Source organism: Ixodes scapularis, unplaced genomic scaffold (assembly GCF_016920785.2).
Source record: "Ixodes scapularis isolate PalLabHiFi unplaced genomic scaffold, ASM1692078v2 PGA_scaffold12__126_contigs__length_90152505, whole genome shotgun sequence".
Classification (NCBI taxonomy): Eukaryota; Metazoa; Arthropoda; class Arachnida; order Ixodida; family Ixodidae; genus Ixodes; species Ixodes scapularis.
Genome location: NW_024609838.1, coordinates 2,420,979 through 2,442,583, shown reverse-complemented (window position 1 = coordinate 2,442,583; position 21,605 = coordinate 2,420,979). Strand labels below are relative to the sequence as shown.

General features: G+C 46.7%; 1 protein-coding gene across 4 annotated transcripts in view; it reads left to right on the top strand.

Moving 5' to 3' along the window:
• The window catches only part of LOC8032579, a 196,692-nt gene that overhangs the window by 139,125 nt on the left and 35,962 nt on the right, over positions 1–21,605 (top strand). For all 4 annotated transcript variants that reach the window (XM_042289370.1, XM_042289369.1, XM_042289368.1 and 1 more), the window contains 3 exons: positions 287–409; positions 2,469–2,569; positions 12,168–12,225. In XM_042289370.1, the coding sequence (XP_042145304.1) occupies positions 287–409; positions 2,469–2,569; positions 12,168–12,225 (282 nt within the window). The remainder of the gene's footprint in view (positions 1–286; positions 410–2,468; positions 2,570–12,167; positions 12,226–21,605) is intronic.

The following is a 21,605-nucleotide window of genomic DNA, read 5'->3' as shown; positions in this document are numbered from 1 at the left end:
GAACTTGAAGATCTTTGCAGTCGACAAAAGAACAGCACATTTCACAGCTTTGGTGCCTTTGTCAAAATGCCAACATGACTTCTCGTCAACATTTCTGTTCTTGTTGTTGTATTTGACAGATTTACACTACAGGGGCTAGCATGGGAATGTGAACTTGAAAGAAACCTAGACGTATCCAACTTTGCTCGCCAGGGGCGCTGCCCTAAACTTGAGAGCTGCGGGCCAATGGCTGCCAGGCTTGCCTCTAAGACTAATAGGATGTCTTTTGCTCTTCTTTTGGCCGCAGACCCGTCTGAAGACGGCTGCTTTGGAGATTGGTTCAGCCGGCTCCTCCTCGACAACTTCCTCGGCTACGACGACGTGCTGATGGCGAGCCTCAAGAACCTGGCGGAGAAAGAGGACAACAAAGGTCGGTTTGCAATCGTGCGATTCCCTGGTGTTCTTCCTTTTTTTTGTTTTCGGTGTGCTCATGCGCCATGCAACCGAAATGCGCCCCCCCTACGCACGAGGGAGGAGGTGCAAAAATGTGAGCGTTATTGATCGTGTTTGCGGCTAAGCTTGTTCTCCATAGCAGGTGGCATTTCTCTTGGACAAAACCATCGCACCCTTCGAGGCACTCCGCTTTCTGGCAGTCTCTCCTTGTCCGTAAAGAAACAGTACTTTTCCAACAGCAAAGGCAAGGCAGCCATTGTAACTCCCAGCGAGCATCGGCGTTTCCACTTATTCGCGGGCGCTGCGCCTTCACCACCCGACTGTTGAAATCTTCCACCCAGAGCACGGCGGCGTTACATCACCGTGATCATCCGTGCGACAAGCGGACAAACTCGCCTGGTGTATAATCGAAGCTCTTTGGACACCCTTGTAACTTTTACATGCCCCTATGCCAGACATGTCCCCTCTCTTCACTTACCGTCGATGTAGTAATACCATATTCCTTGTGTCTGTCGCTCTTTTATGTTGTCAGAATGCCTCACTAAGTTGAGCAGCCCAGGTGTCTGCTGAGAGTGAGGGAGGCTTCATTGCGTGCAGTTTTTAGACAGCCGATAGTGGGAACCTCTCCGGGGGATTGTGTTGTCATCCTTCGCACCAACTCCCTGTGTCTCGAGTGAGCATGCAGAGCCAGAGCACGCGTCGAAGAGCAGCGAGCGCGTTCCAATAGCCACTCGTTCAAAAGAGGCGCCCTGCCGTTCTCACTTTGACGGCGGTTGTAGCCGACACCCCATTGCGCACGTGCACAATCATCCACACAGACAAACTTGCATGCCGTACGACTTGACCTCGGAAAGCTTGTGGCGAGGAATCCGAAGAACTGAATTTTTGGTTACGGCGTGCGGGGGGGGGGGGGGGGGGGGTTGTCATAGACAGAGTAAGGATCAAGCATGGAAGCGGAATCAAGAACAGAAGCGAAAATGGTGCAAACATTCTTGGAATTGTGCTCGGGAGGAGGCACAGAAATACCGCCACCACAATGATAGCGATTTATGCGAGTGCCAAGCTTTCGTTGCCCTCACGCATCACGCGACAGTGTGCATACACTTTGATCCTTTTCTTTCTCTATTGCATGAATTTTCATACTGGGCTCAGGCACACGAGGCTTCCTTAGGAGTTTTCCCTCATGTGTGCTTTTTGTTATATGTAGCGCCTCAATTATTTTGTTTCAAAGATAACATGTTGGAAGGGCTTCTGGGCAGTCACTCGAGTTTGATTGACAGCCGAGTTTTGATGCCTCATTCTTCTTATAGAAAAACCCATGCACTAGATTCAGAATGTCTAAACTGGCTCAAATCAAAGCTATAAGGGGAAAAAGGACAGCTTTTTTGTTCTACCTCTTTACATAAAGAAAGTGGAGGGCAGGTCGTTTCAACATAGCTGCCAGCTACACTTCCACACGTGTGCACCCAAGGTACTTGCGACACACCACGCAACTTTCTTCCGATCTTAGATTGGCCCTCGGTAACATCCATTTCGGAATTATGATGAGTGTCGTCTACAGTGAGCTTTACTCCCTACAAAAGCGAGTGAGAATAGAGAGCGGAGACGATACAGAAAACCTTATTCTTAGAAACGTGTTCTTGATACCACCATTTTAACAGGAATGTGTGGTCAACACAAACCATTTCCCTTTCTTTGTTCTTTTGTTTCTGCAAGGATGTGGTGAGAATATATATAGAGTTAGATGCAGTAGCTGCCTCCACTGTGAAACAGTCTGCTCTTTTAAGATTGCTTACCTTCATTTGCTTTACTCTCGATCGAGCAATTTGTAGAGGTGCTGCTAGTGTTTTCACCAGGGAAATTTCACTGTTCTCTTGTGGGCCAGCACTCGCTTCGTAACATGTTTCGCTTGTCTTGAGCTTTGAATGTTTCTGGTGCACGCCTTGGTTTCCGTCGGCTTCAGGTCCTGAAGTCGAGGTCAGTCGGACGTACAACTGATGCTCATTCTTGCGTTCTTTCTCCACGCTCTGTTGTAGGTTACGTGCGCAACGTCGTGACCGGAGAGCACTACCGCTTCATCAGCATGTGGACAAGTCGCTCGTCGTACATTGCAGCCGCCTTCATCATGGTCGTCTTTGTGAGTATCTCTCGCACCCACCAACTCCAGCCACGTCACCTCGAAAGCACCCCGACGACGAGGTGCACCAGGGCGGTGTGTTTGCACGCAACGAAAGAGCGATCGGTTAGAGATTTGGTGCTACAAACAGTTCCAAGCCTTCTTTTAACCCTCTGATGGTCGAGCGTTTCGCACAAACGACGTTTTGCGGCGTTCAAGTTTCGTTTACAAAGGAACAATTTAAAGAAAGGGTCAATCTGCACGTCATTTCTTAATTATTTGGCGGATACACGTACGGTGCTTGCAAGCTGTTCAGTTTTAGGCAGACCGAATAGAAATATTGAAGGCAAAGAGTTGTCGCCTTTCTCCCGTTTGGTTCTGTTTTACCACGTCTGCTTCCCCGGGGTTCCGGTAGTTTCAGATTCTGAACTGGAGGTACTTTGCAGAGCTGTTCCTCCGTCGGACAGGAAGCCCTCATCCTCTGAACTCAATTTGAAGAAGCGTTAGAAGTCTGATTCGGAGGAGAGGGTGCTTTCATCGCCGCCACCGTCGGTGCAACGGACATGCGAAACGACATTTCTATAAATAGCCCCAGCAAAGCGAAACACCATGTGGAGATGACGTTCATAGTTTTTCGAAGACATAACAAATAGCAACACCTCCCGCAACGCATGCGGTTTCGTGTTTGGGTGGTGGTTGCACTTTCAAATGTGCAACTGCCATGGCAATGACTGTCAGAGAATTAAGAGAAGGTTTATTAATTCTTTTTTTAAGTATGTTGTTGTTATAGGGTTGGCTCCTAGTGCTTTTGTTTTCGAGCCTGGGAAGTATCGTATTTACATGATTGTAAGTCGACCCCCCCCCCCCCCCCCCCCCCCCCCCCACATTGCACATCAGCAAAAAAAAAGAAATCTTTCGATGCGCATTTTACTGCAAACACGTGAGAACGGCAAAGTACTATCTGTTTCGAAAGCAGAGCCTCCAACACACGATCGACGCCTTCTGGCGTGCTTTGGCTGCGCATGCACGCGTGAGCTGCATGAGATGCCCAAGCGTTATCGAAACTAAAAAGTTCACGCTGCAGGCGGGACAACTGAAGCTGCTCACTGTCGTTCTCACTCCGCCCGCGACTAGACTACGACTCGTTCGCACTAGTGATGTCAGTCCCATCATAATCACTGCCACATTCTCGAAGCCCGTCATCGGAGTCGTCCAACGAAATCTTGCACTTCGCAAATGGCAGGATCAGCCGCATCCTCCGCGCTTGCTCGGCGATCGCGTTGGACGTCACGGGTAGGGACTGATTGCACACTTTTGCGCCGTAGGTTGCAAGCCTGACCTCTAACTCCGGAAGGCATCCCCACCTATCTAGTCCTTGGCCTGAAAGCTGTTTGTCGGCACAGTTTAAGATCCCACACCATTGCAGACTCCACTGGAGCATCACCCGCTCCGACAGGTCGAACTTGCGTCCACCAGCGCACTTGTTGGTTGCTTCTGAGTGAAGAATGGCCATAAACGGGCACCGAAAACCTGAACTGCCCGGATTACGCGTGTCGATACAAAATAAACATAGTTAGCGCCCCAGCATGATCTCGACACTCGATCAAACGATGTGCGACTGTGAATCGCGCAAAAAACTGCGAAGTTGTGAGCTTATTCATTGTGGTCGTGAGTAGCTCTGGAGTGGCTCTTACAAGAAGTGCCGCCACCCCCCCTGGAGTCGGGCGCACCGTGCGCTGTTCACCGCTGTATATTCGGGTTAATTTGCGAATCGCTATCAATAATACTCGTTCGCGCAAATAAAAAAAAATAATTAATTTGTAAAATGAGCGCAAAGAATAGTGCAATGCTAGAGGTACAGCCGGCTTAACTCGTAACAAGCCGAGGTGTTTATGATATTGCGATTGTTTCGTTTTTGCCCACCATGGAATGCTTTGGTTTGATTATAAGTCGACCCCCCGCTTCAGATTTTCATAAATTAAAAAAAGGGTCGACCTACATTTGTGTAAATATGGTATCCTTGATGGGGCGTGCAGTTCAAAGCATGCCGTCGGCATTTGATCTTTGAGTGGAGACTTTTCTCAGTGTGGAGTGGAGACTTTTCTCAGTGTGTTTGGCAACAGCCAAGGAGACTACCCATGCCAAAAAGGCTCTCGCTTGCGGTCCTTGTGTTGGTCCTCACGTTGCCGTTGTTGACAACGCTGGGCGCAGTTAGGTCGAGGGTTGAAAGGCAAGGGACCTGGTTGCCTAGACGCAGCGGTCGACCGACAGTTCGAGTGCCAGTTCACAAAAAACGTGTTCGGTGCGGTGTGTGCCACGCGCAGACGAGCAGTTTTGGGGCGGACACAAGCAAAGGCATTACTAGTGCTATGCATTCAGAATTCCTTCAAGAAAACTAGAGACAATTGGCCGATTTTTTTTTTTTTTGAAATACGGCGTGCGAGTTTAGCGGCAACCGCAACTTTCATTGAGCATCTGAGAGAGAGTGGTTGAAGATTTGTCTGCATCGGTCGGCGTGTTCTTCCTGCACCCAGTTCGAGGTCGTGCTTGGCTGGGAAGAACAGCCTACAAAGCATAGTGTGGAGATGCAAAAAAAAAAAAAAAAAAAAAAAAAAAAGACAGCGATGAAAGACAGACTTGGCTGCACTGAGGCAGCCCCGTGCACTGCGTCAGCAGTATTTATTATTTATTTATTTATTTAACAATACTGCAGGCCCCGCTAGGGCCCCGGCAGGGGTGGACGTGTAATACATAGTTCAGGACATAATGAAAAAGGGAAAACTTCAATACAATGAAACAACACTCTACACCAAAAAATAGCAAAAAAAAAAAATAGCGATTTTCGACGTAACATTTGAGAAAGCAGACTTACGAAAAGTTAATACACATGTCACTATAGGCATTCAACGGACTTCGGGAATTCAGGAACGTAACAGCCGGGAAAACGTATCAACAGAGAGCGTGTCAACAAGGTTCTGCTGTACTAACGTTCTAAGGAAACACCTCATCCTCATGTTACATTCTCATGATTGAACTCGCCTCACTTTCTTGCAGATGGCATCGCTGTACAGTCGTAAACAACATACCGTAAATATGCGTGTAATAGCCGCAAATTTTTTTTTTTTTGAGTTTTAAAGTGAAAGTTAGGGATGCGACCATTGCACGGAGAAAAAAAAAAAAAAAAAAAGATTTTTGTTTGCAAAATATTTTTTGAAATAAAATATAAAATTACTTCCATATGTCGCAAGAAAAAAAAAAAGTTTTTATTGCTTTTACGAACACATCAGCAGTTTAAGTCTGCGCTACGGTCAGTATAATCCGTACAATCCTCCACGGGTTGGCTCCGCACCTTCAGAAATCGTCTCCACATCGCCATCTTAATCTTCCTGACCTTTTCCCTCGTGTAACATGCTCTTCTTCCCTCGGAGAGCTAGCTTTGTTTGCTTCGTCTTCCTTAGGGCGTCTCCTTTGAGGCACCGACAAAATACACATTTTTCGTTAACTTCGAATTTCTGTCAGGCTGCTCTTTTGCCACTATGTTTAGCAAACAAAACAACCTTCAGCTTAAAATGGTCTTTGTGTAGCTCACATACTTGCTGCCCGTGGAGAGAGCCGCTGGCGGGAAGACTAAAACCGACCGTACCCTCAGTCATTACGCTAGCTCTGAGCCCAAGAGGGCGCATAAGAACAAATGGCGCAAGCTGCTGACAGAGCATTCTGAGGTTGCTTGTTTTAGTGCCAAAAAGCAGATGGCGCTTCCAAACTTCTTCAAATCACTAATACAAATAAGTAATTAAAAAAAATAGATTTTTTTTTTTTTTTAGGTGTTATGGGTGTGGTTACTACGTGAGTACAGCCATTACATGCGTGTATGCAGCAAGCTGAAACGACTGAATGACGACCGAAAGATACCGGTAGCGCTGCCTCGATGCGAGAAGTTGTACGAGCAAATGGGAGGTATTGTGTGGACGAGTGTGCGGCGGCCACGGCTGTCTGACTAAGCCTTTTCATCTTCCGTCATTATCTAGTTGGTGTTGGTTAAATCATTGATCAAACATGTAAATGAGCAAAAGTGACAATACGTAACTGCAAACGTGCATGGTAGTGCAATTGAATCTCGATTTAACGAAGTCGTCTTTTGAGGCGAAAATTTCGTTAAATTGCGAATTTCATTGTAAAGAGGTTTTTGTTTTAGCATCGCAATCGGTCTTCCAGGCCCCCAAAACCCTCCGATTGCCTCCCATCTTGCGAGAGAGCATTTACAAAAAATTGCACTACAAAATGTGGCCGTAATAGAAGAATGCAGTTCGTCAACCCTCATTTTGTATGGTTATGGGTGCAGTGCCTAGCATTGCAGCAGAGCGTGTAGTTGGGAAAGCAAAACAAAGCCAATGCACCACGGCGATTATTTTCACCTTGATGTCGAGCGACAGAACTTTCCTTTTGCTCAGTGCACCACTCATTGTTCCAAGAAGAGCACAACCACTTCCAGCGCAACACTCAAAGAACGAAAGGATTTTCGTTGTTGCAGACGCGTGAGAGCTCTAGGTCATTGAGCGTAGGTGGATGTACAGTCGCCGACCGACTTTTTGGACTTCGCAGGGACCGAAAAAATGCCCAAATAATAGAGCGGTCCGAAAAATCTGCAGATTAAAAAACCTGCCTTTATTACGTCTAAGCGGGCTTAAAAAAGCCGTAAATAGTGCCTTGCTTCAGGTTACGCCTACGCACCTTGTTTTAGGTTACGCCTCTGTTTTCGTTTGGCAACTTTCTGTTAGCTTGAGAATCGCTGCCTTCTTTTGTAGCGTTAGGGTTGAGTGCTTTCTGCGCTTCTTAGCGACACATTGCGGCAGTGGAGGAACAGATGGGGCAATGACGTCCAAGCCAGCGTAGTTTGAAAACACGATTTACCGAGACGAGATCAGAGTTGCAAGTCCATGACTGCAATGGCGAATGAACAAAGCAAAATGGAAATAACAACAATGATGATAATAACGCACCGTTTCCATCTGGGAGGCTTCCGAAGTTTTGTTTGTTATGTGCTTACCGCGCCTGTGAGGGGACTGTACAGGCGGGAAATGGAAAGATGACGAAATGCGCTTTTCATCAATACCAAGATGCCCGATAGCGCCGTCGCGGAAAAGTGGAGGTTTGAAAAACATTGATTTTTTTGCGGATTTGAAGCAACATTCTGCTACCTGACCTCATATAAGTGATTATTTAGAGCACTTGGAGATAGTTTTCAACGAAAAAATCTTTGATAGGGCATAGTGAAAGACCCACGATGTGAAATATTCAACTTTCTAAAAATCAACTTTTTTGACATTTTTCGTGAGTTGATTTTCGCGTCCTCCCTCAAGTAGCGCTGGCAAACCAAGCCAATCCATGTGCAGCCAACATAGAATTCAAAATGGCCGCTTCTCGGTGGTATTTCCCGCTAATCGCTCGCGACGATTTTGTCCGAAAAATTAAACTTTCGGACTTCAAGTTGTCCGAAACATTGGTCGTGAATATGCACTATTTCTATTGTTTAGGTCACGGTTCCTCTTTTAGGTCCGAAATATCGAACAAGTCCAAATTATTGGCGTCCGAAAAATCGGTCAGTTACTGTAATGGCGGACTTTCTTTTTTTCCTACAAGAGGCAGAGGCTATAAGCCTACCCATCATCTTCATCACCACCACCACCACCACTGGTGTTTATTTTCTTTTATTTTGTGAAAAATATGATTGCACATTTTTATGCTTAGTTTTCAACGGTAAAGTTTGTTTCTGTTAATTCTTTTTTTTTTCTCGCAGAGGCTGCCGACTTGTGTAGATGTGACTTCCAAAGACTTCATTATATCTAAACTGCGGTGCAAAAGTATTGAGCTAAATTGAGAGATAAAATGCATTGTCTTCCATGGGAACAAAATAGGGAGACCAAAAAAAATTTTGTTAAATCATGAATTTTGTTGGATAGGGGTTCGTTAGATCAAGGTTTAACTGTAGCACGTATGTAGCACCAATGCACAGTTTTCAAGCATGATTAAGCTCAGTCAGGTAACTGTAACCACTGCAATCTCGTCCGCATGCTCTATGTCGTTGATACCTCAACTTGCGTTGGGGCAACACTACCGCTATGTTTCGGTCATTGCTCGTCCGTTTCGGCTCACATTATTTCTGAGTGTACATTTTGTGTTTGGATTTATTAAGTACCAAGTGTATCTTGTTGCGAGTGTTTCGTGGCTTCGCTACATTTATGGAAAATTTTCTAGAATGTTGCGAGTGCTGCTTTTTCTGGCATCATTTGCCGACCGAACAACATCTTGACCTCTCCAAAGTATTGCTGTAAGAAATCTCTCACACACAGGGTACACATATTGCATTTCAGCATTCGTTCTGGCACGTCGTTCCCTACTTTTGGGCGAAAAAGCTGCATTCTTCCACATATGTATAGTGTACACATTATCCGATGCCTGAGGAATGCCGCAGCTCAGCTATGTGACACCCTGTGTCTACGGTTTTGTGCCGTATAGAATATTTCAAAAGCTAGATCTGTCTTCTCGACGAGCCACGACTGAATCTGCAGCCTCAACGAAACGGAATGTCCCAAGAGAAGTGTGGAATCGTCAGACTACCAAAGTGCAGTGTCACATGACGCAAATTCGATCCTCAAGGCTAATAAAACTCCCGGAGAGCATGCAACGGAACGCGGAATATGCACTCCCTGTTTGAGCAGTCTCTAGCCGAGTTTAGATGCTGCGAACCCTTTGGAGGTGTCAAAAGGAAACTATCGGGATTACAGACAGCGGACTTCGGAACATCGTGCGATTGGCAACGACCATTTACAAGATGGGATCGAAAAGTTCCGAGACTGTTTCTCTATTTTAAAAAGAGGGGGCAGCACATCGCTGCGTGCACAGCAGTCGAAGGAAGGGACCTTTGTGTCTCATTATGCTGAAAGATATCGTTCTGTGAAGATCCGGAGCCGTAGAATATGAGTTTTTGTTACCTTGTGCTCGAGTGCAATGACGATTTCGCTATAGACCTTTTTACTGTTTACAAACATGAACCCCTGCTTGCGTCCCAAGCAAGTTCCGGTCGCTCCGTCTTTGCTAGTCTGTCGAGCTTGTTTATGTCACCAGTGCTAGAAAGTATAAATGTTAGACAGACAACAAAGTTGAAGATTTAGTGATGGCCTTCGGCTGTACGATTTAAGGTCTTGGAGAAGACGGGTTGGTTTTCAAGAATATTGAAAAAATTGAACATATCTCGTGCTTCCCGATTTCTAAGGCATTCGCCTGGAGAATTGGTGGTCAAATGTTTTATTGAGGTTTCAAGCAGCAGTGTTAAGGTGGACTTTGTTCATTCTTTTTACAAATTGGAAGTTCGCTGGGACGTGAAAGACTGAAGCACCGCCTGGTGGCGTTTGCAGAGAAAAGGGTCTATACACTGAAACCCGGAACCAGTGCTTAAAGTCTGGGGGGTCTTGGGGGGGGGGGGGGTCCAGGACCCCCCCCCCAATTTTGGCGGGGGGTCAGCGACCCCCCACTGTACCCAAGGTCTCTTTGCCTTAGTCCTGTGCTTGGGGAACAGAGATGAGAACTCCCGGATAAATTGAAAGAATGCATAGCTGTAGAAGTGTCGGTTTAGTGTTATTGAGGAAGCACAAATAGAGCCCCCCTCCCTTCCTTTTTACGGGGGCCTCTACCTGTGCCCGAGCTAGGAGAGACCCCCGCCAGATTGGAGGGAGACATTAAGCTTTGCTCGGAGCGAGAACGAACATCGATTTTGTGGCGAACTCTGCAAATCTAAACCGGAGATCTTCGAAATGATTCTGCAGGCTAATGTCAAAAAGCAGTAAAGTGTGCAAAGTGTTTTGAGTGGCACTCACGCTTCAAGAATGGCAGGACATCACTGGAAGACAAATTGGGGTTGGAGAAGGTCGCCGTACCTCTCTTCGTCTGCCTGCGATGTTTTGCCATTCTTAAAGTCTGAGTGCCACTCAAAACACTTTGCACGCTTCACTGCTTTTCGACATAAGCCTGCCGAATCATTTCAGATAGCTTTGTTTTAGATTTGCCGAGTTTGATGCAGAACTGATGTTCGCTCTCGCTCTGGCTTGCAGTCTATGGCAAAATCACCACTGTGCTCACACACGTGGTAACAAAGACTTGTATCGAGCAGCTTCAAATCTTCACGTAACGACACCCTTTGGCATAATGTGGTACGAGGGTCCTGCCTTGGACTGCTGCACGCACATCACCGTGCTGCCCTCTTTTTACGCTACAAAATCGACCTCGGAACTTTTTGATCGTACCTCGTATTTATGTCACAGTGGGAACTGACAGATGACAGTAGTGGGCCACGAGGCAAAATGAAGCTCCTCTAGCCTCTAAGCCTCGGCCAAAGCTGACAACGTTTTTTTAGCAGCCGAGCGACCTAATTCTCGAACAAAGTGGAAACGTAACGTGCCACAAAAGACAGGAGCATGAAAAGTTTGGCTGTCTCGCCGTCATTTCCCAGAGGTGTTCCAAACACCATGCATTTAGGACGCCTTTGCTTACGTCCGCCCGAAACCTCTACCTGTTGAACACATTACACCACACTAGACTGATTTTTCGTGAACTTGCAGTCGAACTGCCGGCCGATTGCTGCATAATGGCGACTGGCTTCCTATCGCATATGAGCCCAGTGCTTTCGTCTTGCAGCTGCGTTTCTTGTTCCTCCCTCTTTACGTTACTGCAACTCCCACTGTGGCTCCGGTGCCACTTTGGGGTACACAAAGACTGCCTAGCAAGAGCCTTTGTAGTATATGAAAGTGTGCACTCTGCTGTTGCTGAGAGCGCACTGACAAAAGTCCCCGCTCCAAGAATATACTAATTACCGATTGCACGCAGAGTGTGCAATCATGACTGCACGCCCTGCGCTGCACGCTCCATCGAGGCTACATAGGCCAACAACAAAGTGCCAAAGGCTGGCCTCATGAAATCACTACATCGTGGCTGAACGCCCTTTGTCGACCGCTGGCACCATCCATCTGCTGTCGCTCCAATTGGACGTGTGTTGTGCGCAGACGGATGCCGTAAAAAACTGTCCTCTGCTAGACAATGTAAGGTCTTTGTAATTTTAGAGTGCAGCTCTTAGACGCCTGTTTCGGACTGGAGCGGCGTCGCCATCGGCGTAACCGTGAGGTCACGTGACCCCGGTGACGTCACGTGACCCTAGTTACGTCACGTGACCCCCGTGAGGCCACGTGACTCCGTGAGGCCACGTGACCCTTGTGAGGCTACGTGACTCTGTGAGGCCACGTGACCCCGGTGACGTCACGTAATCGCTGTGAGGTCACGTGATTCCGGTGACGTCGCATAACCTCAGTGAGGTCACATGACCCCGGTGACATCACGTGACCCCTGTGAGGTCACAAGGGTTGCGTGACCTCACGGTTACGCCGACGGGGACGGGGACGCCGCTCGGAGGTAGGAGTAGCAGACAGGATGAGGAGGAGGAGGAGGAGGAGTCTACCCTCCCCTCGGTACCCTTCCCTCCTCCTCCTCAAGAGCTGTGCTCTAATTCGGTGTTACAGGGGGCTGTAAGCGACTTTAATTGTTTTTGTCTCTGTTTGTTCTCCACTTTCAGACATTGTCCATCTCGATGCTGCTGCGCTATTCACATCACCAGATATTCGTCTTCATCGGTGAGTGTCTCTGTCTCTCTGCTTGTCTTGGGCCAAGGGGTGACGTCTTGAGTGGCTGCACTGACCAGACTCGCAGGAACTCACGCTGGATTTCTGATAACGATAACTGTATACAGGGTGTCACAAAAGAAAATTTACACGGTCTTTTTTACCGCAAAAATAAACTAGGCATCGCCGAACGCTCATTCTCTGCCCATAGGTAGAGCTAGAGGTCACAAACAGGTGCCAAAGTTTCAGCCCGATCCGATAACTTAATCAAAAGTTATAAGTGATTTTCTGAAAAGTTCAATGGGAAAATGAAGCCCATTTTTGCCCGTTTTCGGTTTCTGGTGTCATAGAGCCCCATGTGTTCGAAAACTCTGTCGGCCGCCATTTTCCCATTGAAGTTTTCAGAAAATCATTTATAACTTTTGATTAAGTTATCGGATCGGGCTGAAACTTTGGCATCTGGTTGTGACCTCTAGCTCTACCTATGGGCGGAGAATGAGCGTTTGGCGATGCCTAGTTTATTTTTGCGGTAAAAAAGACTGCATAAATTTTCTTTTGTGACACCCTGTAGATACTGGCTGTCGTTTCTGATTCCTTTCTGGAATTGCTGTTAGTCCTTTGTGCCTCTGAAAGGCGATAGAGTCACAACAACGCCTATTATGGTGACAAGTCCCGGAAGTCGTTTTATGAGAAGCGGCCACACGTGCGCCGGTACTGGCCCTGTGCGAGTTGCATTTAGTGGCATTCAGTGAAACTGATATGTCTGAATGGGATTCAGTTGTTAACAGACTGAATGGGATTCAGTCTGTTAACATGATAGTTAGAAACATAGAAAGAAAGCTACAAATTTGGGACTGCAGGGGTCCTATATGCTACACGGCGGGACCAAGTGGATCCAAGGGGTTGGGGCAACGTCGTCTGCAGCAGTTGGTCAGCTCCGCGCCGCTGACCAATAGCAACAAACCGCGTTGTTCCGGTCCCTTGGTCCCACTGTGTAGTATAGGGCCCCAAATCTCGAGAGTATGATGAACATGTCCACACTCTTTGGCATCCCCACAGTCAGGAGTTTCTTCGCATAAAACCACTAGCTTAATTCTTTTATTGGTACTAGTTGAGTGGTGACAGGATCCTTTTGTACATCTGGGCATGCAAACATGTTAGTTTAGTAGCCATTAATGGAGTTTCACATGACTCGAGCAGATGGTTTCAGTGTCTCTTGGCAACAGCAGCAACATAAACACTGGACTACAGTCTGGTGCAACATAAGAACCCCAAGAGAAGCTCCGCCCCCAGCACACGCTCGTTACCTTTCGTCACGCTTTGGCTGCAGATGCGCCGAGCTGTCATTGAGGGTAGTCAGCTGACACAGGAGACGGAGCTTGTGCTGTGGGCCTTACATTGCAGCCGACTTTAAAATGAAATTGGCCTAACTTGAACGCCCTTGAGATTGGAGAGTTTCGCACCTTGCGAATACAGGACAAGGTGTTTTCAAGGTCAGGGCTGTCTAATTCTGCTTTGAGATTTTCCTGAAGTAGTTTATGTAGAGGGTCTCTCTCACTATTGCACACCGTAGAACGGCATCTGCTGTTCTCTAAGCCAGCTCTGTCTTCCATAAACTGTAGTCATCCTGAGGATTCTACCAGGACTGTTGTCGGACTGCTGGATTGAGATTGTAATAATTGCTTAACGTCCCTTTGAGATGGGTAAGAGAGAGTAACGGAATGGTGAGGATTTTTTTGCGGCTTCGTGGCACTTTATTTGAGTGCAGAATAGGACATTAGAAGTTAACGTTAAAATAGACGGGGCGATTGTGCGACTCGCTTGCCGTGGATCTCTATTTTTGTACACTTTCTCGTTCGATTATGCTTCTCGGCTTTGCATACTTTCTGCGCGTTCCTGCATCCTTGGATAAGAAGGCTTTCAGGCTATCAGCATTAAAGGGACACTGACACCCCCCCCAAAAATTTTTTTTTATTTTTTCCAGGCGCTTCATTATGGTGTCGGAGGACTACCCAATTAATATTTTGCAACAGAGTAGCGTATTTTTTTAATAAAGCCAAAAGACGCAACTGCTCGAAACCGAAACCGAAACCCGACGGAGGTCGGAGAAGTGGAGAGAAGAGAGTGAGTGGCGGAAGTCACGTGGCTACACCCGACCGTGCGTTTTTTGTTTTTTTTCTCTCCCTTTCTCTGTAGCAGATGACATGACATGCGGCGTGTGAACTGCTCGCCGTGCGATTCTTTTGCAGTTATGTTTCTTCCGCTCGTTTTTCTGTACTCCAAGATGAGTTGTTTTGTACATTGAGGAGTTGGAGATGAATAGTGAGTGCCCGTGGTGAATTTCCATGATCGGCTCCGAAAAGAATACACCCAAAATGTTGCGTGAAGAGCTGGCTCACATGTCCTGCATCCGAAAAAAAGTGGTATTGTGCGACAGAGTTTCCGAAAGATCAACGGGATTGGGACCAATGGCTGGCTGCAATTCCTGTAGAACATATACGGGCACCTCGGAAAGCGGACGCTACCAGATTTATATGCTCCTTGCATTTTGTGGAAAGTGATTACATTGAGTTCGCAGGTGTCAAAACGGAAATCCCATACCATTTAATTCAGCGAAGTATCGTCCACAACATTTGTTTGTTATTTTTTTTTTTTTGTTTGTTCCTTCAATGATGATTGTAAAAAAAAAAAAATATATGTAAACGTCAAAAAATGTTTGAAAAAAAAAAATGAAAAAAAAGAAAAGTTCCACAGGGGATCAAACTTGGTTCCTACCGCGTGTGAACCGGACGTCTTTCCCACTGAGCTACTGGGGCATCTCTTTTGTGGGGGATCTCTTTCCTTAGTAATAATTCAGCCGGTAAACTGTAAGTTGGAAAGTTTGCTCTCGATTTTTCTCTAGCAAAAGCACTCCCGGGTCGAAATCGGGAAGCACCACGCTTTGGGGACATTCGCACCTAGTAAAGAAATCGTACGCGTGCATATTCAACTCGAAGTAGACTCGTCGTGCTTGACGTTTGCGCGAGCGATGTCTTCAGCCACGAGAAGGGAGCGACGGCTCGGCGACGTCTTCGTGCAAATCGGCTTGGTGGCCGGGCGTGTCGTACGGGATGAATACCAATTCTTTTGATCAGTCCCAAATTTCTCTTTTAACGGTAGGCAGAATTCGCCGGTACCGCGAACGACAGTTCTGAGATAGAGGTCCCACGCCCGTCGTCCGCTGCCATCGCCGTCCCCGCGAGTCCCACGATACGCGCGCGAAACGACGAATGCACAGAATGCTTCCGGTTGTCTGTGGAACGTTTTTTTCAATCAACGTATTTACAGCTTTTTAGAAGCCACAAAAAATGGGTTTCATATTTTTTTCTATTTTTAATATTGAGTGTGTGCCTTCAGTGACCCACGACTTTGATTAAATTTGGTGGTCGCATCGATACCTTAGAAAACGGCCCGTGACCGCGAAAAAGAGAGTGAGCGAGACTCGAACCGGCCAGTTCTTGATCGGCGGTTTTCGGGTGGAAAGAAACCGAATTTCGAGCCGCAAATTCTGTTCTGGGTAGTTGAGCTCTCATATGTCGCATACAACTAAAAACCTCGGCGAGCATAAATACCCTGTCAGTGTCCCTTTAAAGGACAACCCAACTCAGTTCGAACAGTTTCGGGGTTGTACGTAATCTTGAATTACTTTTCGTAGTAGGTTTTGTGAAATGTGCGTGTTGAAAGATTCTGTTGCATCAAGTTAATTTTTTGCTGATTGTTGAAGGTCGACTTGCAAGGAAAGTGAAGAAAATCGCCCCCTTTTTTCATCTTCCTGTTTTTTCATTTTTGACTCTTTACCGACTTGCATATCTAAGATTTATTGTGCCGTATCCTAAAGATGGCTAGTGATGCTTTGTGCTTGAGGAACACTCAGAAATGAGGCGTCGACCTCTTTCCGCATGCTGGTGTCGGCTGGCCCGAGCGAGCTTTGCAGCAGACCACTTTGCAAAAAATCCCAAGAGGCTCTGCACAAGATGCAGAACACATCATGGGAAGGTCATACACACTTCTCCTTGCTCGACAGTGGAAGGAGAAAGAGATTTCTACCAAGAGAGAGCAAAGGCGTTATTCAGTGGATTTTATGGTGTTTGCATGCATTCTCTTCACAATATCGCCTCATGCATACCAGTACATTCGTGGCTGTGGAAGCATTGTTCTGCTGCACCCTAAGACCATCCGATCAATATGCACATCGTTTGGAGTGAATCCTCAAGAAGAACAGCAAAGTTCAAGTTTCCTCAGCTACATGGCAAAGAGGATTTCTGACTTGAACAATGACCAATGTTATGTGACCTTGATGGTGGACAAGGTCCATATAAGGCCCTTTTTCGATTATAAAGGAGGCAACATTGTGGGTGCCGCACTTACAATTCCGCAGAAGTAGCGAATAGTGCGTTTGGGTTTATGGTGCAAAGCATAAAGTGCCCATTTAAGGACATCGCTCACATCGTACCCAAGCACGGAGCCAACGCAGAGTTTGTCCACAAGTTGCTTAGAGACATGATTTGCAGGCTCGAGAAAATCGGCTACCGGGGGATGTGCGCCGTAACGGATAACAACGCAGTGAATCGAAAGGCTATGGCTCTCTTTAGGACGACCACGACACACCTGGTATCAACAACGCGTCGTTCAAACAAGTTTTTCTATCCACATTTGTCTCATCCCAACAGGCCACTGTTTTTTGTGATAATCATGTGCATACGCACAGATAATCATGTTCAGATAATCATGTGCATGCGCAATAATTGGCTGAAGCAAGACAATAAATTCATCTGGTTCCCTGAGGTTCAGGCTGACACAGAGGGCCAGCGGCTCATGCTGTGTGCATCGTTCAAAACCATCAAGCCGCCTATGACTTGGAATGCGACCAACTGCTGCGCTATGGATACAAAGGGTCAAGGAAAGCCCTTTGCCTGTCAAGCATTGAGAAGTAAAATGTGAAACTTGCTCTCCAGATATTCAACAGCTCTCTCCCCAGTGCCCTTCGTGCCATTGGAGAGAAGCACAACCTGAAAGTTTTCAAGGAGATCGCCACTTTCATTGAGATTATAGTAACGTGGTAAAAAATTTGTGAATGTGAAGTCACTCAGTAAAAGAAGCGGGAAGGAAGATCAGTTCCAAAAACCTGTGCTCTCGGCTCCAGACCACGAGAAGGTGCATTTTCTCCACAACATTTTAGACTGGTTAAATGTATGGGAGAAAAATGCCAACAACTGCAAATTGACCGACAAACCTCATGTCGCACCACACCAGTCAACTTATGCGCTTCTCGAAATATGCAGATACTGCTTCGAAGAGCTCAAGCTGTCCTATGTCCTCCTCAAGAAATTTCAGACGGACGGTTTAGAGGACCGCTTAGGAAGGTACCGGCGGCTGGCAGGCTTCCAGTACCATGTGGTTATACAGCTGCTTCATGAAGGGGAAAACAAGCTGCAGCTGCAAAACCCACTTGCATCGATTGGTAAAGCTTCTGGAACAGAGAGATGACAAATGGGAGGAAACACAAAAGCGAGGAGATGCGCCGCACCCTATCTACAACATAATGGAAACAGAAGATGCCCTTTAAAAAATAAGACATTATCCCCGTTCTAGCCTATGTGGCCGGGTATGAGGTGTACGCGACGGTGAAGAAGCTAAAGTGGGAGAACTGCATAAATGCCCTGACACCAGACAGACCTCATGATCGCAGCTTCCACCGGCCGTGAGTACTGCCATCTTATTAAAGACATTGACAGAGGAGGCCTTTTGTACCCAGCAATGACCGCAGTCAATGCTGTCGCACACTACTATGTTGTTGTTGAGGAAATTTCGAAGCGGGTGGACTTCTTAAAGGGGTACTCCGGCCGTTTTTTGAGCTACCTAAACAAATTGCATTTTCCTACTACCCGGACTTCAGTCGTCATGGTATGCTATTTATTTTCTCGAAATTCAAAATATCAATTGAGAAAACCGTAAATGAAGATGATGCTGAAACCAGCATTCAAATTTTCGCGCGATGTTCAGTGGTGTGACGTCACATATGGCAGAGACTTTCAGGTTGTACATGAGGGGGAAAAAACAGCTAAAAAAACACGGACTACGAAGAGGAACACACACGACAGGACTGTGTGTGTGTTCCTGTCGTGTGTGTTCTTCTTTGTAGTCCGTGTTTTCTGAGCTGTTTTTCCCCATCATGTATAACGTCAACCAACTGGCCCAGTTCTCCACCTTATTACTTTCAGGTTGTGCATGTAGTCTTAAACAGAGTATGTCGAGTGTTTTTTGCGTGCTTCTCAGTGAATCAGTTACCAAACATTCTTTTCCCACCATCAAACGTCTTGAAATTGGGAACATGGCTTACTGCCCACTTTATACCATTTCTGTCGTCACACTTCAATGTTGCCAGTAGGGGCTCCCGGTTTGAGAAACATGATGAAAATGAAATTCGAAAATTCAATAACTTCGCGAATTTTTTTCTTTTCACACAATATTTGGGGAACTCGTAGAGCCATGTCTATCGGTCCGTTGAGCCAATTTTGAGGTAAATCGGCGACCAAGGAAAAATCGCCGGAGTACCCCTTGAGTATCCAACGCTAGCTGATCACGGACCTCACACTGGACTTGCTGTTCGACGAGGATTGCTCCGACTTCGATGTGTGTGAACAAGGACACACGAGTGAGGTCGTGCTGAAGCATGTGTTGTGATGCTCTACAAACATTCTACTTTAAACCTTTGCCGCAAGCTCAATGACAAAGGTGTAGAAACAAACAACAAATCTAAGAAAACTGGCTACATTAAGAGAAAATTATGTGAATATCTTAGCATGCACAGTGACCATCGCTTTGTTCAATATATTTAATGAGCGAGTCAATAAACGCACGTTTGTGCCAAAAAAGTCTGAAGACATCTAAGCACCTCTTATGGGTTGTGAATGCGAAAGCACGAATGTTCGACGATGTGGATGCTAGAGTCGGCGCCATGTTCATCGGCAGCGAGACGAGCAGAAGCCCCGCCGACAATGTGAATGATGGAGGCGACGGCATGTTGGTCGGCGGTGAGGCGAGCAGAAGCCTCCGATCGCGCGCCAACGTGTCCGTTCTAACCGGCGCGGGGCCCGTAGTGTCGTGGAGTTGCGGTTAGTTTTATCGGCGCGCTGGCGGCACGGACACGCAGCGCCATCTGGCGGCGGTCGTTGAAACTGACGCGCGCTCCAACCAATGGGACCTTTGGGATCAGGGAAACAAGGTGCCATTTTCGCGCTTCAAACTGATGACGTCGGCTCGCTGCATGGGACAGTTAATGCTTTCGCATTAAAGGGATACTTCAACGAAATTTGAAATATTCCCGTCGTGTTCAAAAATAGGTTGAATATGATCCACAATATCGGTAAATGACAATCGCACGTTTGTATTTTGAGCCTGGTGGCTGTGTTTTTCGTTATAAACGGCCCACTCCGGAAAGCGCTGGGAGAAGGCCCAGCGGAGACCACGTGACATCCAACGCAATCGTGACGTAGGTCGTCTCAAGACGAGCAGAGCTACGGCGAGGCTGACGTCGAGAGGATGGCCTAGTCGTTCCAGCCACCGAAGCGGCTGCTTTTGTACGAATTTTGAGCGACGGGTTAATCTTCTATAATCTTGTAAGGGGACAATAGCGACTTCTGCGACACACAAAAGGCATTCTCGGAAAGAGGGGAGTTCCTCCTGCCCCTCTTCTCTCGTCATGGCCGGAGGCGAGACAACCTCCGTCACTATCTGTCAAGGTTCCTAGACGGGCATTGAAAGCGAGGCGTTAGCGACATCCACCAGGTGCTCTTTGCTAATCATTTAATTCGTTTTAAAAATTTTCGTGACTTTTTTTAACAAGATATTGGTATGTTGGATCTAATGCTGCTTCTTTGACCAAAAAATGAGCGACGAAATTTCGTTGTAGTATCCCTTTAAAAACTGGAGTAATTGCTACCTTTGAGTGCTGCTCCGCGGCTCGTTTCGGCTTCGCCTAGGCCGACTAGCGTGACGTCACGCGCGGAGCCCCCCGGCCTTCCGTTCTAGGTAGCTTTGATTGTACCATTTGCTCACCTGCCCTCAACCCTTCGTCTCCGTGGCCTCCGTCATCTGCTACAGCCGCCGGTTTCATACAGCCGATTCCCAGGATACATTTCGGCACCAGCGGGGAGCACTGCACGTTTTGAGAATGGTCCGTTAGCTTGTCTTGCCAGTGGTCTCGATCTTTGACCGCAGTTTGGAAAAAGAGTTCTCGTCCAAGAGATTGTGAATGAAGCCGTTCTTTCGTCAGAGGAGAACTCTGTCTTAGTAAAAAGGAAGAATTGACACTGGCAAAACCGCAATAAAAATGAGAGGAAAGAGAAAACCACTAACATTTCAAATTTATGAAGTGTGAGAGCCTGTGGACTGACCAACATCTATATATCTGTGACATGAACGATACCGGTCGGCCTTTCGTATCAAGACACTGCCGTTTTACGCTGTGGACCAGTGACATGTAGGTCTCTTCAGCTCAGGATAAGGATCAATAAAGTCGCAATTAAAACCTATTTAAGCGTTGAACCTTTATTCCAGGACCAATACTGACAACTCTGATACCACAGTTACAGAGGTAACCACAACTAGGCTGGCTGAGGTCAGACATAACTACAGTTAAGGGTGCTTGACGGGCGTTTTACAACGGGACGCGCTGCATGTAGGAATGCGCTGCGTGTAAGAATGCATTGAAAAAAACAGTGAGTGCGCAGGCGAGCTGGTGGATGTTGATCATGATGTAGAAAACCCGAGACTGTAGTAAAAGCGGGGAAACTTGATCGAAGAAGAAAGACAGGGAAAAAGACGTTCTTTTTCCCTGTCTTTCTTCTTTGACCAAGTTTCCCTGCTTTTACCAGTTTCGGGTTTTCTACATCGTGATGTAAGAATGCATGCTTTCGCATCTGCAATTTTTAATTGAACATTGTCGTTACCAGCATTGCCGTTCGTAGTTCCCTTCATGTCTGTGTAACTGTAGGTTAAAGTAATTCCATTGCGTTGTTGTGTACATTGCCTGTGTCGCAACTGTTACGTATTGTCAGCGTTCGCTTAATCATTTTAATTAGCCTTTTGTTGCACTGCGCGAATGTGCCGAAGTTTCCATGCGCTTTGGTTAATGCCTGGGGGGGTTTCTTGGCCACGCGTGTTATGTAATGTCGTAATTCCCTAAATACTGTAAACGACTTAATTTTCCCGAAGACCTAATTTTTGCGAGAGCTGAATTTTCGCGAATCAAAATACGTCCCGCGAACGATTCCTGTAAAATGTAAACACATTGGAATCTACATTGAAATCCCGCCGTGTCGCGAATCAAAACTTCAGCTTTTACCTAAATC